The sequence below is a fragment of the Ochotona princeps genome, chromosome 14, assembly GCF_030435755.1.
Source record: "Ochotona princeps isolate mOchPri1 chromosome 14, mOchPri1.hap1, whole genome shotgun sequence".
NCBI classification, from domain to species: Eukaryota; Metazoa; Chordata; class Mammalia; order Lagomorpha; family Ochotonidae; genus Ochotona; species Ochotona princeps.
In genome coordinates this window covers 33046581-33070368 of record NC_080845.1, presented here as the reverse complement: position 1 = coordinate 33070368, position 23788 = coordinate 33046581, and the positions used below count along the sequence as shown (strand labels likewise).

The 23788-nt window shown below is 43.5% G+C and overlaps 1 protein-coding gene across 1 annotated transcript in view; it reads left to right on the top strand.

Annotated features, from left to right (window-relative positions):
• The window catches only part of UBE2R2 (ubiquitin conjugating enzyme E2 R2), a 51078-nt gene continuing 27290 nt past the window's right edge, over positions 1–23788 (top strand). The window contains exon 1 of the mRNA XM_004581042.2: positions 1–401. Coding sequence (XP_004581099.2) covers positions 225–401 — 177 coding nt within the window. The 5' untranslated portion in view covers positions 1–224. The remainder of the gene's footprint in view (positions 402–23788) is intronic.

Here is a 23788-nt window from a genome sequence, read left to right as displayed (position 1 = left end):
CTCACCCCCTGCCCCCATCCGGCCGGAGTGTGAAGAGGAGGGCCCGGCCCAGCCCGCGTCGCGTGTGAGGAGGACCCCGGGCGGGCCCGCGGGCCGAGCGAGGCCTGATCCGGCCCGCCGTGTGTGTGTGCGGCCCGGCTCGAGGGCGAGCGGAGGGGAGGGGCCTGGTCGGGCCCGGCCGGTGCGTGAGGACTGGGGCCCCGGCCCGCACGGCCGCCGCCGCGATGGCCCAGCAGCAGATGACCAGCTCGCAGAAGGCCCTGATGCTGGAGCTGAAATCCCTGCAGGAGGAACCGGTGGAGGGCTTCCGGATCACCCTGGTGGATGAGTCGGACCTCTACAACTGGGAGGTGGCCATCTTCGGACCCCCCAACACCCTCTACGAAGGCGGCTACTTCAAGGTACTCCCTTCCCCCGGCCTGTCCGTGCGGGCCCCGGGCCTCGGCTTCCACGCCGCTCCCGGCTTGTTTTCGGGGCCCGGCGTGTGAGCGCGGCCGAGGGAGGGGGCTCCTCACCTCGGCGGCTGCCTCCCCCATCCGTGGAGGCCAGAAGGCCTTGCTCACCGGGGGCCTTTTCTTTGTCATGGCGGTTAGGGGAGGGAGGCCGGACTACACCGGGAGAGAGGCAAGCCTCTCTCGGACTGGGGTCGTGGCTCCCGGAGGAGGAGGAGGAGGAGGCCCAGTCTTTGTTTGCTTCCCAGCCGAGGGGGTAAAGGACGGGGAAGAGGTGGTGGTGGTGGTGGGGTTGCAGCCTTCCCTACTCGTCCTCCCATCGGAGCCCTCCCTAGCGCAGCTGGAAGTGCCCCAGAGGGCAGGGTGACCTGCACTGACTGGATTGGACTTTTCTTTTTTGGGGGGTGAGGTGGGGGAGGGGCATCGGCCTGTCATTCCCGAGGTTGCCAGTGCCCTGACATTTTGAGCGTTTGTTGGGCAGTGATGGTTCTAACTTTGCGTTCCAGTGGGAGATAAGGAAGACCGGGACCCTAGAGGTGATTAAGAAAGAAAAGTTGAGGGGGGTGGGGCTGCGTGGTTTTTTTTTTTAACCGCTATTCATTTCTGGGAACTTTAATTTTGCTCCTTTTCTGTCCTCACTCTCCGTTTATCTCGGTCAGTGTTCTTTCTAAATGCCCTTTGTCCTCATCTAGGCCTTCCCCCCCCACGTGTAGAACTATCCAGAGGGTGCAACATGTTTTTTAGGGAGATAGGTGGTTTCCCACCTCGGGGAGACAAAATTGAAAGCTTTTGCTCAGGTGATTGCTTAGTTAGCAAATGGGGTTGTCTCCCAGAGAAGTGTTGTGGTCCAGGTGAGGGGATTTCTGTGGGTGGGACCAGAGACATTGTTTCTTTTTTTGTTTGTTTTGATTTCCATGATTTTAAGACAGTGGTTATTATTCCCAGAATCCAGTGATCTTGTTTGTTTGTTTGCTTTTAACCCCAAGGCAGATAACTTCCAGATACTGAGTTGGCTATATTTTTACTTTAGCCTTTGTGCAGAGTGTAATCATAGATTGAAGACTTGATTCATAAAAATGCTGGAAACAGAGAGGAAATAGTGTTTAGGAATGCATTTAATTTTTTTATTTCCACCAAAAAAAAAAAAATAGGCCAGTGAGTCAATTTTAGTTTGTTTTGAAGGGAGGGGTTATCTTGGCACCAGTTTTAAATGAGTATCTTAGTCATGTAGTTGTGATGTGTATTTTTAGGACTACCCAATTACTTAACTCTTGTTTTCTGTGCTTCTAAAGGTGGAAACCTCAATTTCAGATGTGAAATTAGGTCAACTTTGTAGGAAATGGGATTAATATGGAAATGTTTAATATTCAAGCCTGTGCTAGTCTTTGAAAAGCACATTTTTGGAGTATTATGTAAGAACAGTACCCGTACCAGTTGATTGCTTCTCTTTTTTGGGGGGGCGGGTGGTGATCAATATACAAGTAGATTTTTAAAATTGCTGAGAAAAGGTGCAAGTGACAGTGACAAATTGGAAAAGATTGTTGTCTGTTGTTAAAAGTTTTTATTCCAGTATATACTGGAAAAATGAGTTGCACAAGATGGAATTTGTGTGAAAACTTTTCTAACCAAGTAGTAGAAAAATAGGCACCTGAAGTTAGTAGAATACATTTTTATTTCCAAAATGTCATTTTTTGGTGGATAACTAATGATTGGAGTAAATGGGTACTTGTTAGACTGGCATTGCTGCAATACAGTATGTTAAAAATTGGATAGGAGAGGAGATAAAGTATTGCAAATGGTATATTTTTGCATCAGTAATTGGGAAAGAAGTGTGTGTAGAAAATCCTCTCAATTTGAAATAGGTAGTATGGAAGGCTTCTCTATTGATTATATTGATTTAAACCAAATGCTTATTTTCAGTCCTGTTTAAAAAGAATGCTTTAATGTTTGTTTTATTATGCTGAATTTCTAGATATTTGTTTTTAGTTTTAATAATTTCCACAAAAATGAAAATTCTTAAACAGGTTTTATTTTGCCTGGTAAGAAGTATATCATAGGGGATAGATTAAAAACCATTGTTTCTTTATTCCACATTAAGACATTCTTGTCTTAAAACAAGGCTTTTTTGGTGTGTTTGATAGCTGTGGAAGTTGACAGTTTTCCCTACCAGTATTTTTCCTAACAAATTTTAGTCCTTAAACATTTTGTATGATTCATTTTCAGGTTAAACTTTTTTTTTTAAACATAACTATTTCTGAAGGCAGTGAGATTTCCAGTGATTTCTTTAACTTTCTCATGAAGTGATCTTCCTAACTTTTACCTACTAATAGGTTTATAGCTCACCTTTATCACCATGAAATATAGTTGACATTATGAGATCTACTTGGGAGAGTTATGAGATTTGTACTATTCCTCAAACATTCATTTTTGATTTCTCTTGCATTTGTTTATTTAATGTCTCTAGTCTGTGTGGTTTTCAGCATTAAGGGAAATGGTTGTAAAAGTGGTTTCTTCTATTCTCTGTACTATATTAATTTTTAGGTTTGTTATCTTTTTGCCTGATTTATTCTAATTTATTTGTCACTTTGAATTTTCCTTAGGGATTAAAAATTACTCAACAAAAAAGCGTAGGGGATTGCTTAGCACACTGAGAACTTTGTGTATTTATTTTGATACTGTAGAACAAATCGGGATTTTCTTGTCACTGGAAGCTCAAGTAATAGCTCAACTCAACGGTTAATGAAGACTTTCTTAAAGAATTATTTCATTTTTATTGGAAAGTTAGATATACAGAGAGGAGGAGAGACAGAAAGATCCTCCATCCTCTGACTCACTCCCCAAACACCCTCAGTGAATGGAGCTGATCTGATCCGAAGACAGGAGCCAGGAGCCTTGAGCTTCCTCCACTTCCTCCAGGTCTCCCAAGCGGGTGCAGGGTCCATGGACAGCTTTGGGCCATCTTTGATTGCTTTCCCAGGCTGGGAGCTGGATGGAAAGCTGGGCTGCCTGAATTAGAACAAGCGCCCATATGGGACCCTGGGAGTGCAAGATGAGGACTCCAGCCACTAGTCTGCCACGCTGGGCTCTAATGAAGACTTTTTAAAAAGTTCACTCCGTTTCCTTTAAATGGACTATCATGTCCATTTTCTGCTGATATGATTGATCATAACTGAGAGGAGGGTCTTTGGTATAGAAACTCATTGGAACTGCTGCATTATTCACCAAAAGCAAGGAAACAATGAATCTAGAGTCAGAATGTAAGTACCTCTTTCATAATATGTGTAATGATAGCAATAACTTAAAATATTGCATTTGGGAGTTTTTTTGACTTCAGTAATCTAAGATAGTACAATCTGGGTGTATTGCATTTTTAGAAGACTCCTGGTAATTTAGAAAGATTAGAAAACTTGGTTTTCCTTAATGAGACCACTCTATCAGCTTTTAAGCATTGACTTACTATTTTTCTTTTAACTTGAACTTCATTGTCTTTTTATTTTTATTGCAAAGTCAGATATACAGAGGAGGAGAGACAGAAAGATCTTCCGTCAGATGATTCAATCCCCAAGTTTCTGCAATGGTCAGAGCTGAGACTATCTGAAGCCAGGAACCTCTTCGGGGTCTCCCATGTGAATGCAGGGTCCCAAAGCTTTGGCCCGTCCTCGCAGGCTTTCCCAGGCCACAAGCAGGGAGCTGGATGGGAAGCCAGGCTGCTGGGATTAGAACTGGCGCCCATATGGGATCCCAGAACATGCAATGCAAGGACTTTATTCTCTAGGCTCCCAAACTCGGCCCACTAGTATTTTTAAGTAAGGGAATATGAATATTGTTATGTTTCATTTATTCTAGAATAAAGTATCTACTTTCTACCTCATTTGCCCTCTCCACTCAAAGAAACGGGCAGTGTTGTTTAGATTATAGTGTACTCCATCTCATGACTGTAATTCTTTAATATTTTTTGAAAGATTTATATGAGAGGCTGAGAGATAAATTGTGAGTGTTCCTGTTAAAGCTGCAGACCACCAGGGAAAGGAACACATCAGCTAAGCATGGAAAAGAATTTAGATGGCCTTAATTCCAGGGTACCACGGTCACAGGCTTCCCTTCCCCAGTAGTGTGAAGGAGAGAGCTACAGAGGAAATATGAAGCAGGAAGACCCTCCTTGACTTTGAAGCTGAAGCAGGAGGGGTGTGCCAGAAATCTGCCATCCCTTCTGGGTTGTAGCCTGAGGTTAGTGATATACCAGGCTGGAAGCAAGCTCCTCCTTCTTCCAGTAACCATGGTAACAATCAGTTCCCATCCCTCATCCCATTCCTTCCTTGCTTCAATTTATATCTTCCACGTGGGTTACAGGAATCCAATCCCTTGGGCCATCCCCTTAGGCTCCCAGGGTCTGCACTAGCAGGAAGCTGAATCGGATAGCTCTGGCATCTAACCCAGGCGGTTAGCTCCATAATGCTTTTGTTTGTTTGTTTTAAAGTTTATTTTGATTGCAAAGGCAGATATATCCAGAGGAGGAAGAGACAGAGAGGGAGATCTTCCATCTGATGATTCACTCCCCACATTGCCACCATGGCTGGAGTTGAGCCTATCTGAAGCCAGGAGCCAGGAGCCTCTTCCAGGTCTCCCACATGGGTGCAGGGTCCCAAGGCTTTGAGTCATCCTCTATTGCTTTCCCAATCCACAGGCAGGAAGCTGGATGGGAAGCAGGGCTACTGGGGTTAGAACCGGCGACCATATGGGATCCCAGCACAGGCAAGCAAGGACTTTAGCCACTACGCTAATTGCGCCAGGCCCAAAATAAAATAAATCTTAAAAAAAAAAAAAAGAATTATGAAAGTCATGCTTTTGTGTGTTACAGCGGTTATATGAGCCTTTTAATTTGTTTTAATTGTTTTGAGTGTTTATGACATTTATTTGAAAGGCAGAGTTATAGAGAGGTAGGAGAGACAGAGATGTTTCCCCTCCTGAAAGTGGCTGCAGTAGCTAGGACTAGAGCAGGCTGAAGCCACGAGCTTGGGCTTAGTCTGTCTTCCATGTGTAGGTGATAGTATCTCAAGCACGCTGGCTGGCTGTCACGCTAAAAGGAAACTGGATGAGAAGTGGAACAACTGGGACTTGAACTAGTGATCATGTGGGATGTTGGCATTACAGTTGGCTGCTTTAACTGCATCCCATAACTCCAACTCCCCAACTATTTTTTATCGTTTTCATGTTTATTTAAGAAAAATTTATTTTACTTGGAATGTTAGTATAAGAGGTAGAAACAGAGAAAGAGGACTTCAGTCTCCTGAGGGAGAAACGGAGAGCTTTTGTTTGCTGGTTCACTCCCCAAATGGCAAATGGCTGCAACAGCCTGTGCTGAACTGATCTGAAGCCAGGAGTTTCTTCCAGGTCTCTTACACAGGTGCAGAATCCCAAACACTTGGGCCAGGAGTCAGGAGTCTCCTCTGGGTCTCCCATGTGGGTGCAGGGTCCCAAGGCTTTGGGCCGTCCTGTTCTTTCCCAGGCCACAAGCAGGGAGCTTAATGGGAAGTGGAGTGCAGCTAGGACAAGAATTGTGCCCATGTGGCATCCCGATGGTTACAAGGTGAGGATTTAACCACTAAGCCACCACACTGGGCCCACCTTTATTGTTTTTTTTTTAAAGATGTATTAATTTAAGGCTGGGTGGGATGGTTCTGGCTAAATCTTGTGAATGCTACAGGTGGGAGACCCAGAGGAGGCTCCTGGCTTCAGATTAGTTCATCTCCTGCAGTTGCGTCCACTTGGGAAGTGAACCAGCAGATGGAATATCTCTCTGTCTTTCCTTGTCTCTGGTAGATTTGCCTTTTCAATAAAAATTAATAAATCTTAAAGAAAATTGTGTTTTGAAAGGCAGAGTGATTGAAGGGTAGGAAGAGACAGAGAGTTAGTTTGCTGGTTAATTCTATAAAAGCCTAGTAATAGCTAGAGGCTAAAAGCCAGGAAGTCATTCAAGTTTGTAGGAGTGGCTCATTAGCAGGACCTGGATGGGAAGCACTACATATTTGGGACTAGGACCAGGCTCCTGTCATGCGTTATAGTTTCAACATGCTGTGCCATAACAGTTACCCCCCGTTTTTTTTTCCTAAAATTTTTATGTTTTTTTTTTCCTCTTAACTTTTAGGAGCCTCAAGGGCATTTTGCCTTCACTTTTTTTTTTTAATATCTACTTGATATTTTAAATGATCTTTCATGAGAAAATTGGAAAATGTAGATAATGGAACATGTATTGAAGATGGAAAGTAATGGTCTATTAAATAGGATTACTTGATTTGTTTTAGTTGCAAATATGAAAACGTGCTTTCTATAGTTTAGGCTGCTCTGACAAAGTATCATAGGTGGTTTAGAGGCTGGGAATCTGAGATCAGCATGCTTCATGACTGAGTTCTGCTGAAGCCTCTCTTCAGGCTTACAAGTGACTTCCTGGATCCTTACATTACAGAATGAGAAAGCAATTGCTCTTTTCTTTTACTTTTTATTTAATTAAAAAAAATTTATTTGGGTCCGGCAAGTTGGTCTAGCAGCTAAATCCTTGCCTTGAATGCGCTGGGATCCCTCATGGGCGCCGGTTCTAATCCTGGCAGCGCCACTTCCTCTCTCTTTCTCCTCAGCTCTCTCTCTCTATATGACTTTGCAATAAAAAAAATCTTTATAAGCAAATAAATAAATAAAAAGGGCCTGATGTGGTGTCCTACTGGCTAAAGTCCTTGCGTTCATGCACCAGGATTCCATATGGGCGATGGTTCTAATCCTGGCTGCTCCAATTCCTGTCTAGCTTCCCTGCCAGTGACCTGGGAGAACATTGGAGGATGGCCCAGGGGCTTGGAACCCTCTACCTTTGTGGAGGACCCAGAGGAAGCTTCTGGCTCCTGGCTTTAAATAGGCTCAGCTGCTGCCCTTGTGGCCACTTGGAAGTGAATCAGCGGATGAAAGATTTTCCTCTCTCTCCTCTCTGTATATCTGACTTTCCAATGAAAATAAATATTTAAAAAAATATATAGTTCTGGGGGGTCTGGAATGATGGCTCAATGGCTAAATTCTCACCTTGCTTGTACTAGGATTCCGTATGGGTGCTGGTGCATGTCAGTTGCTCTCCTCTTCTAGCTCCCTGCTTCTGGCTTGGGAAAGCAGACAAGAATGGCCGAAGCCTTGGGACCCTCACCCACATGGGAGACCCGGAGGAGGATCCTGGCTTCGTATTGGATTAACTCCAGCTATTGCAGTCATTTGGGGATTGAAACATCTGATGGGAGATCTTTCTGTCTCTTCATAAACTTGATCTGCCTTCTCAATAAAAATTAATAGGACCTGGCGTAGTAGCCAGTGACTAAAGACCTTTCCTTGGACACGCTGGGATACCATCTCGATGCTGGTTTGTGTCTTGGCTATTCCACTTCCCATCCAGCTCCCTGCTTGTGGCCTGGGAAAGCAGAGGAGGACGGCCCAAAGCCTTGGGACCCTGCACCCGCGTGGGAGACCCAGAAGAGGCTCCTGGCTCCTGACTTCAGAATGGCTGTTGCGGCCTACTTGGGGAGTGAATCTGCAGATGGAAGATCTTCCTCTCTCTCTCTCTCCTTCTCTCTGTATGTCTGCCTTTTCAATTAAAAAATAGAGTAAATCTTTACAAATTAATAAAACTGGGCCTGGCACCATAACCTAGTGGCTAAATCTTCACCCTTCATGCACTAGATCCCATATGGTTGCCAGTTCTTGTCCCAGCTGCTCCACTTCCCATCTAGCTCATTGCTTGTGGCCTGGGAAAGCAATGAAGGATGGTCTAAAGCCTTAGAACCCTGCACCTGCATGGGAGACCTGGAAGAACTCCTGGCTCCTGGGTCCAGGTTGGTTAAGTTTCATGCATTGCAGCCACTTAGGGAGTGAACCAGTGGACGGAAGATCTTTGTCTTTCCTTGTCCTTGTGTAAATTTGAGATTAGTATAAAAACAAATAAATCCTATGCAAATAGGTAAGTAAATAAATCTTTTTTAGAAAAAGATGTATTTATTCATATTGGAATGTCAGATATACAGCGAGGAGGAGAGACAGAGAGGAAGATCTTTCTGTCTGTCTATTCATTCCTCAAACGACCACAACAGCCAGAACTGCGCTGATCTGAAGCCAGGAGCCCTGAGACTCTTCTAGGGTCCTCGCCAGTGCAGGGTCCCAGTGGGAACTGGATCGAAAGCTGGGCCACTGGTATTAGAACTGACGCCCATATATGGGATCCCAGTGCGTGACAGTTGAGGACTTTACTTGCTAGGCTACTGCCGGGCCCTAAATAAATCTTTAAAACAAAAATCAAGACAAAAGAGTTTTTGGCTTGGCATTGTAGCACAGCTGGTTAGGCTTCTGCTTGTGATTCCAACATCCCATGTCTGAGTGCCACATCTGTTCAACAACTCCTTTCTACTGTACCTAATAAAGTCACCTGTGATGGCCCATGTGTTTGGATCTCTGCCACCTATGTGGGACACCAAAATGGAGTTCCTAGATCCTGACCTTGGCCTGACCCAGCTGTGGTTGTGGCAGCCATGTGGGTAGTGAATCAGCAGGTAGAGAAGATTCTTTGCCACTCTGCCAGATAATTAAATACATAACTTTGAAAACAAATCAGTGCTAGTAAATGAAACTGAAGTGACACTCTGATACGAGATACTGATATCATGGTGGCAGTGCTGGCCCAGGCATTTTTAGTATTATATTAAGGAAACCTTTAAAATACTTTCTTTTATTGTTTTTACTTTTTAGATTTATTTATTTGGCAGGCAGAGTGACACTTAGAGTGCACAGATTGCAAGAGCTAGTAAGTGAGCAGTTTCTCATTTCCTGCTTTAACCCGTGTTGAGAGAATTTTTCATCCTCAGGTTTTAGTGGCAGCAGTGTCTTGGATTTGTTCAGCTGGAAGCCAAGAGCCCAGAACTCGGCCTAGGTGTCTTGTGGGTGTCATGGGGCAAGCACTTGAGCCATCTTCTGCTACTGTTTCAGACCCCTCATTAGCAGAGAGTTAATTTTCACTGGCAATGCAGGCAGTGGTTTAAACCACACTACAATTCCTGACCCCCCTCTAAACTACCTTATTTGTTAAGACCAAATGAAGTAATGGGTCTATATGCACATTTAATTTTTGAGCGCTCAAGAAATGCCAGAGACAAGCATTTGGTGTGGCAATAAAGATGCCACATGGGACTCCTGCATCACATTTTAGTATGCCTGGGTTCAAGTCCTGGTTCAAATGTGTTATTATGTGTTTATTTTTAAAGATTTATTTTTTTTAAAAGGCAGAGTTGTAGAGAGAGGGAGAAGGATCTTCCATCCACTGGTTTACTCCCCAAATGACCATAGCCATCTGGACTGTGCCAGGCTTCACAGAGGATCCTAGAACTCCATCTGGGTCTCTCCTATGTGAATGACAGTTCCCAAGCGCTTCAGCCATCTCCTGCTGCTTTTCAAGGTGCCTTATGAACCTGGATCTGAAATAGAACAGCCAGGTCTCAAATTGACACTCTGATATGGGATGCCCTAGTCACAACCAGTGACTCAATCCATTTTGTCACTATGCTGTTGGAGGGGCGAGGGGGTATTCCACTTCAGATTATAACTTCTTGCTTCCAAGTACCCTGGGAGGCAGCAGATGGTGACCCTAAGTACTTGAGTCCTTGCCACTCACATTGGGAGAGCTGGATAGACTTTTTGGTGTTTTGTTTTTGCTTGGAGCACCCTAGTACCAACAGAGGAGATTGGGGAGTGAATACTGTTTCTTTCTCTGTCTTTCAAATTAGTAAGAATAAGTAAATAGAAATATTTTAAAACTACTATTGGGTCTTTGAATTATCTAATGATTTTGCAGGAATAGTGTTTTTGGGGGTTGAATCCCTTGAGAATTACAACCCTCAATTCTGCATGCAGTTTCAAGAAATTGCTATTGTTTAATTTTCACCTCAAACCTCAGATGATTCAGTTTGTTGTCTAGAACATAGTTGTAGACTTGGGACTCATTGTTTGGACTGTTTGGTTTCTCCAGTTGTGCTTTGCCCTTTGGGTATCCAAATTCATTTTGAGTTTTTTTTTTAACTGATATTTTATTTAATTGCCAGGTTGCTTAATTAGATAGAATGTTCTTGGTAACTGAAGGTTTAGATAAAAATTAATTATGAGTGAAATCTTGGTTATGTGGCTAATATAGCAAATTAGAATCTTTGTGTAGGACTTCTTTTGCAATTAAACACAATTAAGGGAATGGTTGAGATTTCTTGAACTGCAGTAATGAAGAACATGAGCGGTTTGCTACTACCTGTCAGCAGTGTAGCAGCCTTCACTAATGTGGTTCCATGAAGATAAAGAAAATATAGTGCAGAAACTCTTACAAAAATGTACTTTTCCAGGTGTTCTAATCCATTTAATGTGTCAAAATTCACTAGAATATTCATGGTGAATAATTGCTGCAAATATACTTTTTGTTAAAGTAGAATCTTGGTAGAATGTTAGCCCAAAATGGTACTTTTTCATGATAAATGTGTATTAGATGTGTCCAAATTATAGAGATTAATTACACTTTACCCATTGTGGTTCATGATGGTTAGGGATGGACCGGTCCCATGACTCGCCCACATGGGTCCAGGGTTCCAAGTACTTGGACCATGCTCTACTGCTTTTGCAGGCCTTTAAAAGGGAGCTGATGATTCTGATGCTTCCCGCTATCCCACAGCACTAGTCCTTAAGTGAATTAATTCTTAACAAGGAGGTGCTCTGTGTTGGAGGAAATTTGCTTAAAAAATCTGTTATTGGGGCTGGTGTTAAAAAATGGTAATACTGACCCATGTATCGCCATCATGCCATATAGGTTATATGTTCTTTTCCTGACTGCTCTAATTATGATCCAGCTACCTACAGGTGGTTTTGGAAAAGCAGAGATGGCCTAAGTGCTGTAAAGTTTGGGCCTCAGCCACCCTTGTGGGAGCCCTTGAATCTCGTGGCTTTGGCCTAGCCCAGCCCTGGTCATTGTAGCCACTTGGGAAGTGAACCAGCGGATGGAAAATCTTTCTGTCTGCTTCTCTCTGTAAATCTGCCTTTCCAATAAAAATAAGTGTGTTTTTAAAAGATTTGTTTATTTTTATTGGAAAGTCAAATATTCAGAGAAGCGGAGAGATAGAGAGGAAGATTTTCTATCTGCTGATTCACTTGTTTCCAAGTGGCCACAATGGCCAGAGCTGAACCAGTCCAAAGCCAGGAGCCAGGAGACTCTTCTGGGTCTCCCACACAGGAGCTTTGGGCCATCCTCAACTGCTTTCCAGGCCACAAGCAGGGAGCTGGATGGGAAGCAGGGCTGCCAGGATTAAAACCAGGGCCTGTATGGAATACTGGTGTGTATGAGGCAAGGACTTTCGCCATAAGCTACTGTGGTGGGCCCAAAAAACAAATCTTTAAAAAGAAAATTATATGTAGAGATTAATACTTACAGACCCATCAGAATCATACTTGTTTGGGTTTGAATATGAATGTATTTGTGTATGGATATAAATTTGTTTAAATCTAAAGGAAAGATTATGTGTAAAAAATATGATGAATGTTATATATCAACAAATCTGGGAAAGATCAACCGAATACACCATTTTAGTTATATATTATAAAACTACAAGAGTTAGAAGACTGGCTAACGATTGTATGCACTGGTATAGGCATGAGCCAGAATAATTGTAGGCAGGTTGGGTTTTGCCGTGGCATCAGCTGACAAGTGCTGGGACTGGAGGCAAGTTATGTCAAGCTAGACCACAAAACCACCTGGAGGATGCAAGATTCAGGATGTGGAATGGGTCCAGGTGAGGGCTTGTGGGCATTTCTCTCATGGGCTGCAACAGCTGCTGGTGAGCGTGAGAACCAGGACTGGGGGTGGGCTTGGCTGGAAAGGCAGTGGCACCCCTGGCATGAGTGTGTGCTGGAGGATGTAGTTGGTTGGGTTGAGTTAGGCTTCAATGCCCAATGATACAGAGATCTCAATGGGATGTGAGGCAGGCTGAACCAGTCCACTGCACGTGTTGGCAGGCGCAGGAACCAGAGCTGGTGGGGCCAGGGGCTAGTCCAGTGAGGGTTATTGGGGGGTCACTCTGGACTGCAGATCCCCCTGTGGTACATTAAGGTTGAGCGTGTACTGGGCAGGGGTGGACTGGCTGCAGTATCCATTGGTTTGGTGAGGATTGAGGTCAGAACAAATCGATCAATTACCCCAGTGAAACTTAACAGCAAATTTCTGGACCAAAGGAGACTTAGAGGTAGACTATGCCAGCCAATCAACCTCGGAAAGATTTTCTTATCTGTGGAGCAATGATATCAGCACATCTCCGAACTACTGAAGAGGCTAAAGTGCTTACCTAGCATGTGCTGAGATCCCATAGGGGCACCAGTTCTTGTCCCAGCTGCTCCACTTCCCATCCAGCTCCCTGCTGGTGGCCTGGGAAAGCAGTAGAGGATGATAGCCCAAAGCCTAAGAACCCTGCACCTGCATGGGAGACCTGGAAGAGGTCCTGACTGCTGGGTTCAGATCAGCTCAGCTTTGGCCAGTGCGGCCATTTTGGGAGTGAATCATCTGATGGAAGATCTTCCTCTGTTTCTCCTCCTTTGTATATTTATTTGAAAGAGTTAAGGGAAACATCTTTCAACACTGGTTCACTTCCCTCCCTCCCCGCCTCCCTCCTCCCCTATCTATTTATCTGTTTTTGTATTTAGTTGTTTGAAGGAGAGACAGATCTTCCGTCTGCTGATTGACTCCCCAAATGGCCACAAAGGAACCAAGAACTTCATCCAGGTCTCCTGCGAGAGTGACAGGGGCCCAGATACTTGGGTTGGCCCTTGCTTTTTTCCCCCAGGCTACCAGCAGGGAGCTAGATGGGAAGTAGTGCAGCTGGCACTTAAATCAGTACCCACGTGCAATGTTTTCATCACAGGTGGCAGCTTTAACAGTTGTTATTTTATGAACACCGGCCTCACAAATAGTGACTTTTTGATTATGTAGTTTTCACTTATTAATTGGAATAGTTTTATAAGATTATTTTTTAGGATGGTGAAATAGCTCTGTATCATCCATCCTCAGAGAGACAGCCACTTTTTTTTTAAAGATTTAAGAATTCACAAAAAGATTGAAATATATTTTGGGTTTTTTTTATTTATTTCTTTTTATTGGAAAGTCAGTTATACAGAGAGTAGGAGAGATAGAGAGGAAGATCTTCTGTCTGATTGTTCACTCCCCAAGCGGCCACAACAGCTGGGGCTGAGGCAATCCAGAGCCAGGAGCCTCTTTCCAGGTCTCCCTCATGGGTGCAGAGTCCCAAGGCCTTGTGCCACCTCTGCTGTTTCCCCAGGCCACAGGCAGGGAACTGCATGGGAAGTTGGGCAGCTGGGACCCATATGGAATCCCTGAGAGTGCAAAGCAAGGATTTAGCCAGGCTCTCTGGTATTATTTATAATACTTTTTAAAATTGTTACTTTATTTTGATCATCTTTATTTTACTTTTTGAAGATTTATTTATTTTTATTGCAAAGTCAGATACACAGAGAGAAAAGAGGAGGAGAGAAAGATCTTCCGTCCGATGATTCACTCCCCAAGTGACCACAATGGCCAGTACTGCGCCAATCTGAAGCCAGGAGCCAGGAGCTATCCCGGATCTACCATGCGGTTGTAGGGTCCCAAGGCTTTGGGCATTGTTCTGGACTGCTTTCCCAGGCCACAAGCAGGAAGCTGAATGGGAAGCGGGGCTGCTGCGATTAGAACCGGTGACCATGTGGGATCCCATCGCTTTCAGGGCGTGGACTTTAGCCGCTAGGTCACTGCGCCGGGCCCTATTTTGATAATCTTTACATAATTGTTAGGGCACAAAGGGTCATGGGCTACTGGAAAGTGGGTTAGACCATAGTTTCCACATTATTATTATTATTTTTTTTCTGTATGGGGTAAGGGGGAAGATAAAGGGAGAAGCTCCACCCAGCCTCCCACCCATCCCAGGGTTCTCCACGTGGGGCATGCTCTGAGGGCATTGCTTCAGTGGTTTTGATAGTTCAACAGTTCTGAATTGCTGCCAGTTTCACCATTCCAAGCACAATGAAATCTCTCCGGACTCAGCTGGCTGACATAGTCCACCTAAGCGTCTCCACTTGCCCAGATTTTGACTGCCAACACATGGCTGGGGTAGATGATTGATTTGTCCTCTGTCCTGTCCTCTGTTGTGGTACCAGGTGTCCTTTACATTCTGATAGACTGCCATATGCTCCATGTGCACCTGGAAATTACAGTTCCATTAGTTCGCTATTTAAGTGTTCCCTGACATTGCTGGTACAGACAGTCCATCATCCCATTGTCTAGATATATCCAGCACTTTCATTGGGAGTCCATCTTTTGTTTGGAGGCAGAGATGTACGTTGCATTGTGTCTTCACATCTGGATGTGGTAGTTTCCATTGCTCCACCAATATATTCCAATTTGCATGATGGATTCCTTATATTAGAGAAAACATAGTATTTCTGTTTTTGTGATTGACTTATTTCACTGAGAATAATGGTCTCTAGTTAGGACCATCTAGTTGCAAATTGTATGATTTCATTCTTCTTAATGGCTGAATAATATTCCATGGAGTAGATGTAGCCACTCCTCTTTGGATGGGCATCTGGGTTGTTTCCATGTCTTTGCTATTATAGATTGTTTTGCTGTAAATATAGGATTAAAATTCCCCTTCTCATATGTAGTTTTAATTTCTTTTGGGTATATTCCTAGGAGTGGGATAGATGGGTTCAGGTTCTTCCTGTTGGATGTTTTAGCCCAGTCAAGGCTTGTCCACACCCAGGCACAGATCACACATGGCTCAGTTGGGGCAGAGACCTAGCCTAGCCTGCACCTATGCTGGTCCTCCAGGGCACCAGTTGGTGCTGGAGTCTCTGGTGTTATTTATAAGAATTTTGTTACCCAGGGCCTGGCGGTGTGGCCTAATGGCTAAGATCCTCTCCTTGAACTTGCCAGGATCCCATATGGGCGCCGGTTCTAATCCCGGCAGCTCCACTTCCTCTCTCTCTCTCCTTCTCTGTATATCTGACTTTGTAATAAAAATAAAAAATTAACTTAAAAAAAAAAAAAGAATTTTGTTACCTGGTTTAATCAAGTGTTTCAGAATCCTGACCCCAGCTCCCTTGAATTTTTTTTTTTTCATTAGGCAGAAATTCTGGAAATAGAGTATAATTATAACTTTTAGAGGTTGAGGGGAGTAGAAAGAGAACAAAATGTGGAGTTATCAGTCAAAGGGAACGTTTCTGATTGGACAAGTAAACTTTGAGATCTATTGCCGACAGGATGATTCTAGTCAATAGTGCATATTCTTTCTGATTTTATATTTATTTTGCTGTTGATTACAAGAGGGAGGGGGCCACTAGGCTGAAGAGAAGATAGGGTTTGGGACAGATGATTGACGTAAATGTTTTATCTTTTTCTCCTGTGTCTGTGTTGGAGTGGGGGTACATTGCTCCTTGCTGTCAGACTGTCTGGGGATGGAGATAGTCATTTGATGTTGGCCTGAGGCACTGATAACAGGCAAGGATGTGCCAAGGGTGTTACTTGAGTGGTCCTCAGTTCTGAGATGTTGTCGCCTTATACCAAAAGTGAGAAAATCTAAGGCCTGTTGGCTGTGCTTGTCTACCTCAGTGTGCCCACAGATGCATGTACTTGCCATAGAGCCTGGCCATGTTGCTCAGTTTGTCTTTTGATTTGCTACTTGGTGTCCTCTTCTGGCTTAGATGAGCTGGCTGCCTTGTGTCTGAGCATGGTCTCCATAATTACCCAAGAGTTGGCAGCTTAGGTGGCCCAGTTCTGCAACATGTGCTCTGGGACTGGCCTGCATGTCCATGTGAGTTTTCCCTGATGGTTTTTCTTTTTTTAATTGGAAAGACAGAAGGAGATACAGTGAAAAAGATCTTCCTTTGCTGATTTACTCCCCAAGTGGCCATAATGGCCAGAGCTAAGCCAATCTGAAGCCAGCAGCCAGGAGCTTCTTCCACATCTTCCACGTAGGTCCAGGGTCCCAAGGCTTTGGGCCATCTTCGACTGCTTTTCCACCCAGGCCACAAGCAGGGAGCTGGATGGAAGTGGAGCAGCCAAGATATGAAATAGCACCCATATGGGATCCTGCGATTGCAAGTCGAGGACTTCACCTACTAAGCTACTGTGCTGGGCCTTTCTCTGAGTTTTAAATGTTGAAAAAAAGCGTTTCCATAAGTTACATAAATGAGCATACATCACTGACTCTACAATTTATTTTTTTAATTGGAAAGTCAGATATACAGAGGAGAGATAGAAAGATCTTCTGATCAATAATTCACTGCCCAGGTGGCCACAACAACGGAACTGAGCTGACCTGAAGCTGGGAACTTCTGGGTCTCCCACGAGGGACAGGATCCCAAGTCTTTGAGCCATCCTCATTTGCTTTCCTAAGCCACAAGCAGGGAACTGGATGGGAAGTGGGACTGCCTGGACACGAACTGGTGCCCATATGTAATCCTGGTACATTCAAGGCAAGGATTTAGTCTCTAAGGGCTAATGCGCCAGGCCCTGATTCTGAAATTTAAAGAAAAAACTTATTTTTTTTTTTTTTTTGAAAGAGTTACAGAGAATGAAATCATCCACTGGTTCCCTCCTCAAGTAGCTGCATGGCTGCAGCTGAGCCTATGAGGAACCAGGACCCTCTGTCTCCCATGTGATTACAGGGACCCAACAGCCTGAGCCATTCTCTGCTGCTTTCCCAACAGCCTAATCAGGGAGCAGAATTGGAAGTGAAGCAGCCAGGACATGAAATGGTGCCCACATGAGATGCCAGCACTGCAGGTGGAGGATCAGCCTACTGCACCATGGTGCCAATGTCTGTGCTGATCTTGCAGATTTTATAGTTAATCTCCAACTGTATCTTGCCTTGTCTCTCAATGTTGATGATAATTGGATGTTCCCACAGGGCGATTATTGGTTAGATACCCGGTAAGTACCAGGAAGATCCTCTCTGCTGAGCTAGAGTTTGGGATAGTATGGCTTTTGGGAAAAGAGACACTGGCCTTGGCAAGCAGTACCTAAAAAGCAGTACCTTGTTTTTTTTTGTTGGTTTTTTTTGGGGGGGTTTTTTTGTTTTTTTTTTCTGACAGTAAACTCTTTATTTTGTTTGATTAAATTTGTATTTGTTCTGTTTAAGACAGAGAAAGGAATCTTTTTTTTTTTAAATTATTTATTATTTAACTTCATTAATTACATTGTATTATGTGACACGGTTACATAGATACTTGGGTTCTCCCCACCCCTCCCCAAACCCTCCCACCATGGTGGATTCCTCCACCTTGTTGCATAACCACAGCTCAAGTTCAGTTGAGATTCCCCCATTGCAAGCGTATACCAAACATAGAGTCCAGCATCTTATTGTCCAGTCAAGTTCAACAGCTTCTTAGGTATATCCTCTCTGGCCTGAAGACAGAGCCAGCAGAGTATCATCCCAGTCAATTGAAAGCTCCAACATACCATCAGCAAAAATTTACATCATTATGGAATTAATTGACATAGTAATGAGTAACCAATATGTTAAAAGTAAATGCGAGTTCCCAGCCACCTTCTGTGACCACCTCATTGACATTTCAATTTTAGTTTATACACAACATATAACATTCAAAACATAACATGTTATACATAAGATCATATCATCTTAAATTAAGGTAAACATGTGGTATTTAACCTTTTGGGATTGGCTCATTTCCCTTAGCATTATGGTTTCCAGTTTGGCCCATTTGGCCACAAAGAAAGTAGTACCTTGTTTTTAGAACAAGAATATTCAACATTTCCTGGAAGTTAGGAGCATACTAATTCTGTGTATGGTTTTGATGCGGCAGTAGGAGTAGGTGCTGTTGTACTACAGGTGGAGCTGCCGCTAGGGCTGGCCTGCATCCCTTTATCAGAATTCCTGGGGCAGAGTTCTGCCTCTGTTTCCTATCTAGTTTCCTGCTAATGTGCGTTTTGGAGAGGCAGCAGATGAGTCAAGGACTTGGGCGCCTGCTACCCACATGACAGAGATCCAGATGGAAGTCGTGGCTCCTGGCTTCAGTCTGGCATAGCCCAGGCAGTTGTGAGCATTTGAGAGTGAGCTAGGGGATGGAAGATCAACATTTTTCCTTTGCCCTCCTCCCCTTCCGCTTTTCCCTCTTCTTCCCACTCCTCTTCTTTCCCCTCCCTCAACCCTGTAGTTGCTCCAGGGTTGAGAAAATCTTTCCAAGGTCCGTTATTGACAGTCTACCTTAGTGCAACCACACATCCAGACACCAAGTGCCCAAATTAAACCAGGAGTGTTATCCAGCCTGCTGTGTTTCCATCTAACAAGGCAGTTGATGTACCCTGCCGGGTCAGATGATCAGACTGTCCTGTCCCCTGTGTCTTTCTGGGCATGCTGTCCAATGCATAAGCAATGAGAGGCACAGTCTTGACACATGAACTCCAGGCTCAGACCACAGAGTCTGTGACTTTCCTTGTGGCTACCACGCGTGGGCCTCTGGCCTCCACTTTAGTTTTCAGGGTGCTGTGCTCTAAGTTACTGTTCCTGTTAGCATTTAATTTTGTACTGAAGTCCTTTTTGAAATTGGATTTTATATTCCTACTCAACTATCAATTTATGTATGTTGATCTTATTCATTTTCTACTTTAAGTGGATAATGGTAGTAACTGTATTCAAATAAAATATATGTGTTTATGTTACAGTGGCTTATTTTTGTATTTGCTTTTTATTATTATTACCATTTTTTAGTATATGTGCTGCCGAAGCGAGCACTATTATCGTTTTATGATACAGTTACATAGTCCCTGGGGTTTCCCTTACCCATTCCCCAAACCGTTCCTCCCCTCAACTGAATTCCCCTATGTTATTACTATAGTATAATTCTTCATAAACAGTCATGTCCGTCATTGTGGGCATGGATAATGTCAGGAAGTCCAGCATCCTATTGTCAAGATATAGTTGGGCCTGGTGTGGTGGCCTAGCAGCTTAAGTCCTCACCTTGAATGCACTGGGATTCCATATGGGCACCGGTTCTAATCCCGACAGCCCCGCTTCCCATCCAGTTCCCTGCTTGTAGCCTGGGAAAGTAGTCAAGGATGGCCCAAAGCCATGGGACCTTGCACCCGTGTGGGAGACCTGGAGGAAGTTCCTGGTTCCTGGCTTTGGATCAGCGCAGCACCAGCCGATGCAGTCACTTGGGGATTAAATCATCTGAGGGAAGATCTTCTTCTCTGTCTCTCCTCCTCTCTGTATATCTGACTTTCCAATAAAAATAAAGTAAGTCTTTTAAAATAGGAGAAGATACAGTTAACAGTTTCATTGGGAGTCCATCTTTGATCTGGAAGTAGTGATGCATACTACATTGTATTCATATCTGGATGTGATAATCTCCTTTACACAGTTACTGTAATCCCCATAAATGAAAAGCCATAATACAAAATCAGCAGGAAGAAAACAAGAAATTAAAAATGCCATGAAGTTAAATAACCTGCAACTGATTGACTAATGTGTTGCTGAATAAATGAAAATCAAGAAACTTCTTGAAAATGATGCTACTGTATGATCTACGTGTCAGTGAAAAATTTGAGGAAGAATTTTGAAGAGATGAAACAAAAAAAATCCAAATCCAAATTCTGCTGATCTTTGTTGGTGAGATATGTATCCTGTAGGCACCAAATAGATGGGTTTTGTTTTTTAATCCAGTCTACTTATGTATGATGTTTGATTGATGAGTTTGATCCATTTACATTCAGGGTTAATGTGAATAGGTGGTAATTTGGTCTTGTCATTTTAGCAATGGATTTTAATTGATTTAGTCTTCTGTTATTTTACTGGGATGTTCTTCACATTTTCCTTTGGTTTTGGTTTATTTTTGTTGGAAAGGTAGATCTGTAGGGAGCAGGAGACAGAGAAAGATCTTCTGTCTGCTGGTTCACTTCCTCAGTAGCCACAATGGCTGAATCTGAGCTGATACGAAGCCAGGAGTTTCTTCCAGTCTTTCACGTGGGTGCAGGTTCCCAAGGCTTTGGGCCATCCTCTGTTGCTTTCCCATGCCAGAAGCAGGGAGCTGGATGGGAGGTGGAGCAGCTGTGATGCAAACTGGTACCCATATGGGATCCTGGCACAAGCAGGGTAAGGATCTAGCCACTAGGCCATAATGCCAGGCCCACTGATACTTTTCAATATTTAAAAGTATGTTATAACATACGAAACCTGAGGGTTACATTGTAGACTGTTCAGAATGATTTTATAATTGGTGGTGAGTAAAACCTCACCAATGAGAAAGGTGGAGTTAAAAATTTTAGTTCTTGGGCCATTGTGCCAGTATCATTTATGGCACTGATTTGAGTCTGTGGCTGCTCCACTTCCAGTCTAGTTTCCTGCTGGTGGCTTGGGAAGAGAAGCTCAGGATGACCCAATGTCTTGGACTCCTGCATCCATGTGGAACACCTAGAGGAATCTCCAGGCTTTGACCTGATCTGGCTGCTGTGGCTATCTGGGAGTGAACCATCAGGTGGAAGATTTCTTTTGCTCTTTTTCTTGCTCTTTCCCCTTCTGCTTTTGCACCTCTTCCTTTCCCTGTCCCCTTCTCTAATCTAAAGGATTTAAAGAAACACATATCAACATTAAGAATTTGTAATTTCACAAAATATTATCTAATGTTTTTTCTAGCTGGCTGTAAGTTATAGAAATATAGCTGCTTGGGCCAGGCACAATAGCATAGTGGTTAAGGTCCTCGCCTTGCATGTGCCAGGATCCCATATGGGCTCTGGTTCTAATCCCGGTGGCTCCACTTCCCATCCAGCTCCCTGCCTGTGGCCTGGGAAAGCAGTTGAGGATGGCCCAAAGCCTTGGGACCCTGCACCCGCGTGGGAGACCTGGAAGAGCTCCTGGCTCCTGGATTCAGATTGGCTCAGCTCTTGCTGTTGCGGCTGTTTGGGGACTGAACCATTGGATAGAAGATCTTCCTCTCTGTCTGTCCTCCTCTCTGTATATCCGCCTTTCCAATAAAAATAAATAAATCTTAAAAAAAAAAAAAAGAAATATAGCTGCTTGATCCAAATCTGCTTGATTCTGGATTCTTGCCTTGATATACCACCCTCTGGTGGAGGTTTTGTACTTCAGGCTAAATACTGGAACAATTATCGCTGGCTAAAATTTCCAGGGATTGGCAGCCATTTCAGGACCAGTTAATTAATGCCAGGTTTTGGGCACAATCCTGAGAGATCTGGCCAGAATTCTACTGGGAAGGAGAAAGATCCATTCTTTACCTCCTTGCTTTCTAAGACAGGTGGCCTGCTTTTCTCCTTGAGGCCTGGACTGTTGTCTTGTTAGGGCAGGATTTGGGGTAGAGCTGTTCTGTTGGGGATTTTTTACTTTATTTCAAAGTCTGTACTTTCTTGTTTTCTTAACATTAGTGTTTCTGAATTATAACTGAAATCAAGTCAGTGTTACAGTCATTTACGAATTTGTAAATAATATATTGTTGCTCTCTGGGACAGTCTTCATAAGGTTTTTGTTTTTGTTTTAAATAATTATTAATTTTGGGCCCAGCACGGTAGCTTAATGGCTTGAGTTCTCTTTGCTTGTACTGGGATCCCATATGAGAGCCGATTCATGTCGCTGCTGCTCCACTTTCCATGCAGCCCTCTGCTTCTGGCCTGGAAAAGCATTAGAAGATGGCCCAGAGCTTCGGAATCCTGCATCCACTTGGGAGACCTAGAAGAAGCTCCTGGCTTTGGAGCTGCTCAGCTCTGGCCATTGTGGCCATGTGGGGAATGAACCAGTAGACAGAAGATCTTTCTCTCTGTATATCTTTTTTTTTCAATTAAATAAAAAAGTCTTTCAAGCAATTTTATTTTATTTGAACGCAACAGAGACAGAAGAGAGGGGGAGAGATTTTCCATCTGTTGGTTCACTTTCTTTCTTTCTTTCTTTTTTTTTTTTTTTTCAGCTTTGTGTTTTTGTTTCAGCGGTTCACTTTCAAATAGCCACAATGGCTGGCTCTGGAATAGACTGAAGTGTAGGAAACCTGGAGCTCCATGTGGATTTCTTACATGGATCCTACTTGTACTGCTTTCCCAGGAGTGTTAGCAAGCAGCTGAATTGCAAGCTAAGCAGTTGCGACTCAAACCAGTACTCTGATAATGGGATATTAGATGGTGGCTTAAATCATGGCACTATAACCCCAGCTGCAGTTTTGTTGTTTATTTATTAATTTTATAAAGATTTATTTATTTTTATTGCAAAGTCAAATATACAGAGAGGAGGAGAGACAGGAAGATCTTCCGTCCGATGTTTCACTCCCCAAATGACCGCATTGGAAATGGAGCTGCTGGGATTAGAACCGGCACCCATATGGAATGCCAGCATGTTCAAAGTGAGGACTTGACTCACTAGACCACGCCGCCGGGCCCTGTTTTTTGTTTGTTTGTTTGTTTGTTTTTTTTTTTTTTTTTAAGTATTATTTAGTTTTATTGGAAAGTTGGATAGAGAGGAAGATCTTCTGTCTACTGATTCACTCCCCAAGCAGCCTCAATGGCTGCAGCTGATCCGATCTGAAGCCAGGAGGCAGGAACTTCTTCCAGGTCTCCCACGTGGGTGCAGGGTGACATGACTCAAGAAACTTAAGCAGTCATCTTGTGCCTCTCAAGTGCTTAACAAGGAGCGGAATTGAAAGCTGAGTAGCCAGCTCTCAGGCTACTATGGGATGGGAATATCCTGTATCTATCTATCTGTCTATCTATCAATCAATCATATATGTATGTATATATAAAATTTATTGTAAGAGTTACAAAGAAAGAGGAAGAGACAGGTCTGCTGGTTCGCTCTCCAAATGGCTACAATTGCTAGGGCTGAAACCAGGAACTTCATTTGGGTCTTCCACATGAATGGCCAGCACCCAAGTGTTTGGGCCATCTTCTGGTTTCCCAGGCACATTATTAGGAGCTCTATTGGAAGTGAAGCAGTTGAACTCACACTTGTTCCCACATGGTATGCTGGCGTCACAGGCAGTGGTTTTTCCCACTATGCCACAGAGTTGCCTCATGATATGAATGTCCTAACTGGCTATACTGCAGTATTCACCCCCTTGATTGTGTTTTTAAATTTTGCTGTCAAAAAGTTTATTATGACAAATGTAAAATGTAGAAAGTATATTAAAATATCCCTGATGTACCTGTAGCCAACCTTAATGATTAACATTTTGCTGATTTTGTTTAATTTTTTTTTTATTTTAAAGCAAGTTTTATTAGAAAAGCTTGGAAA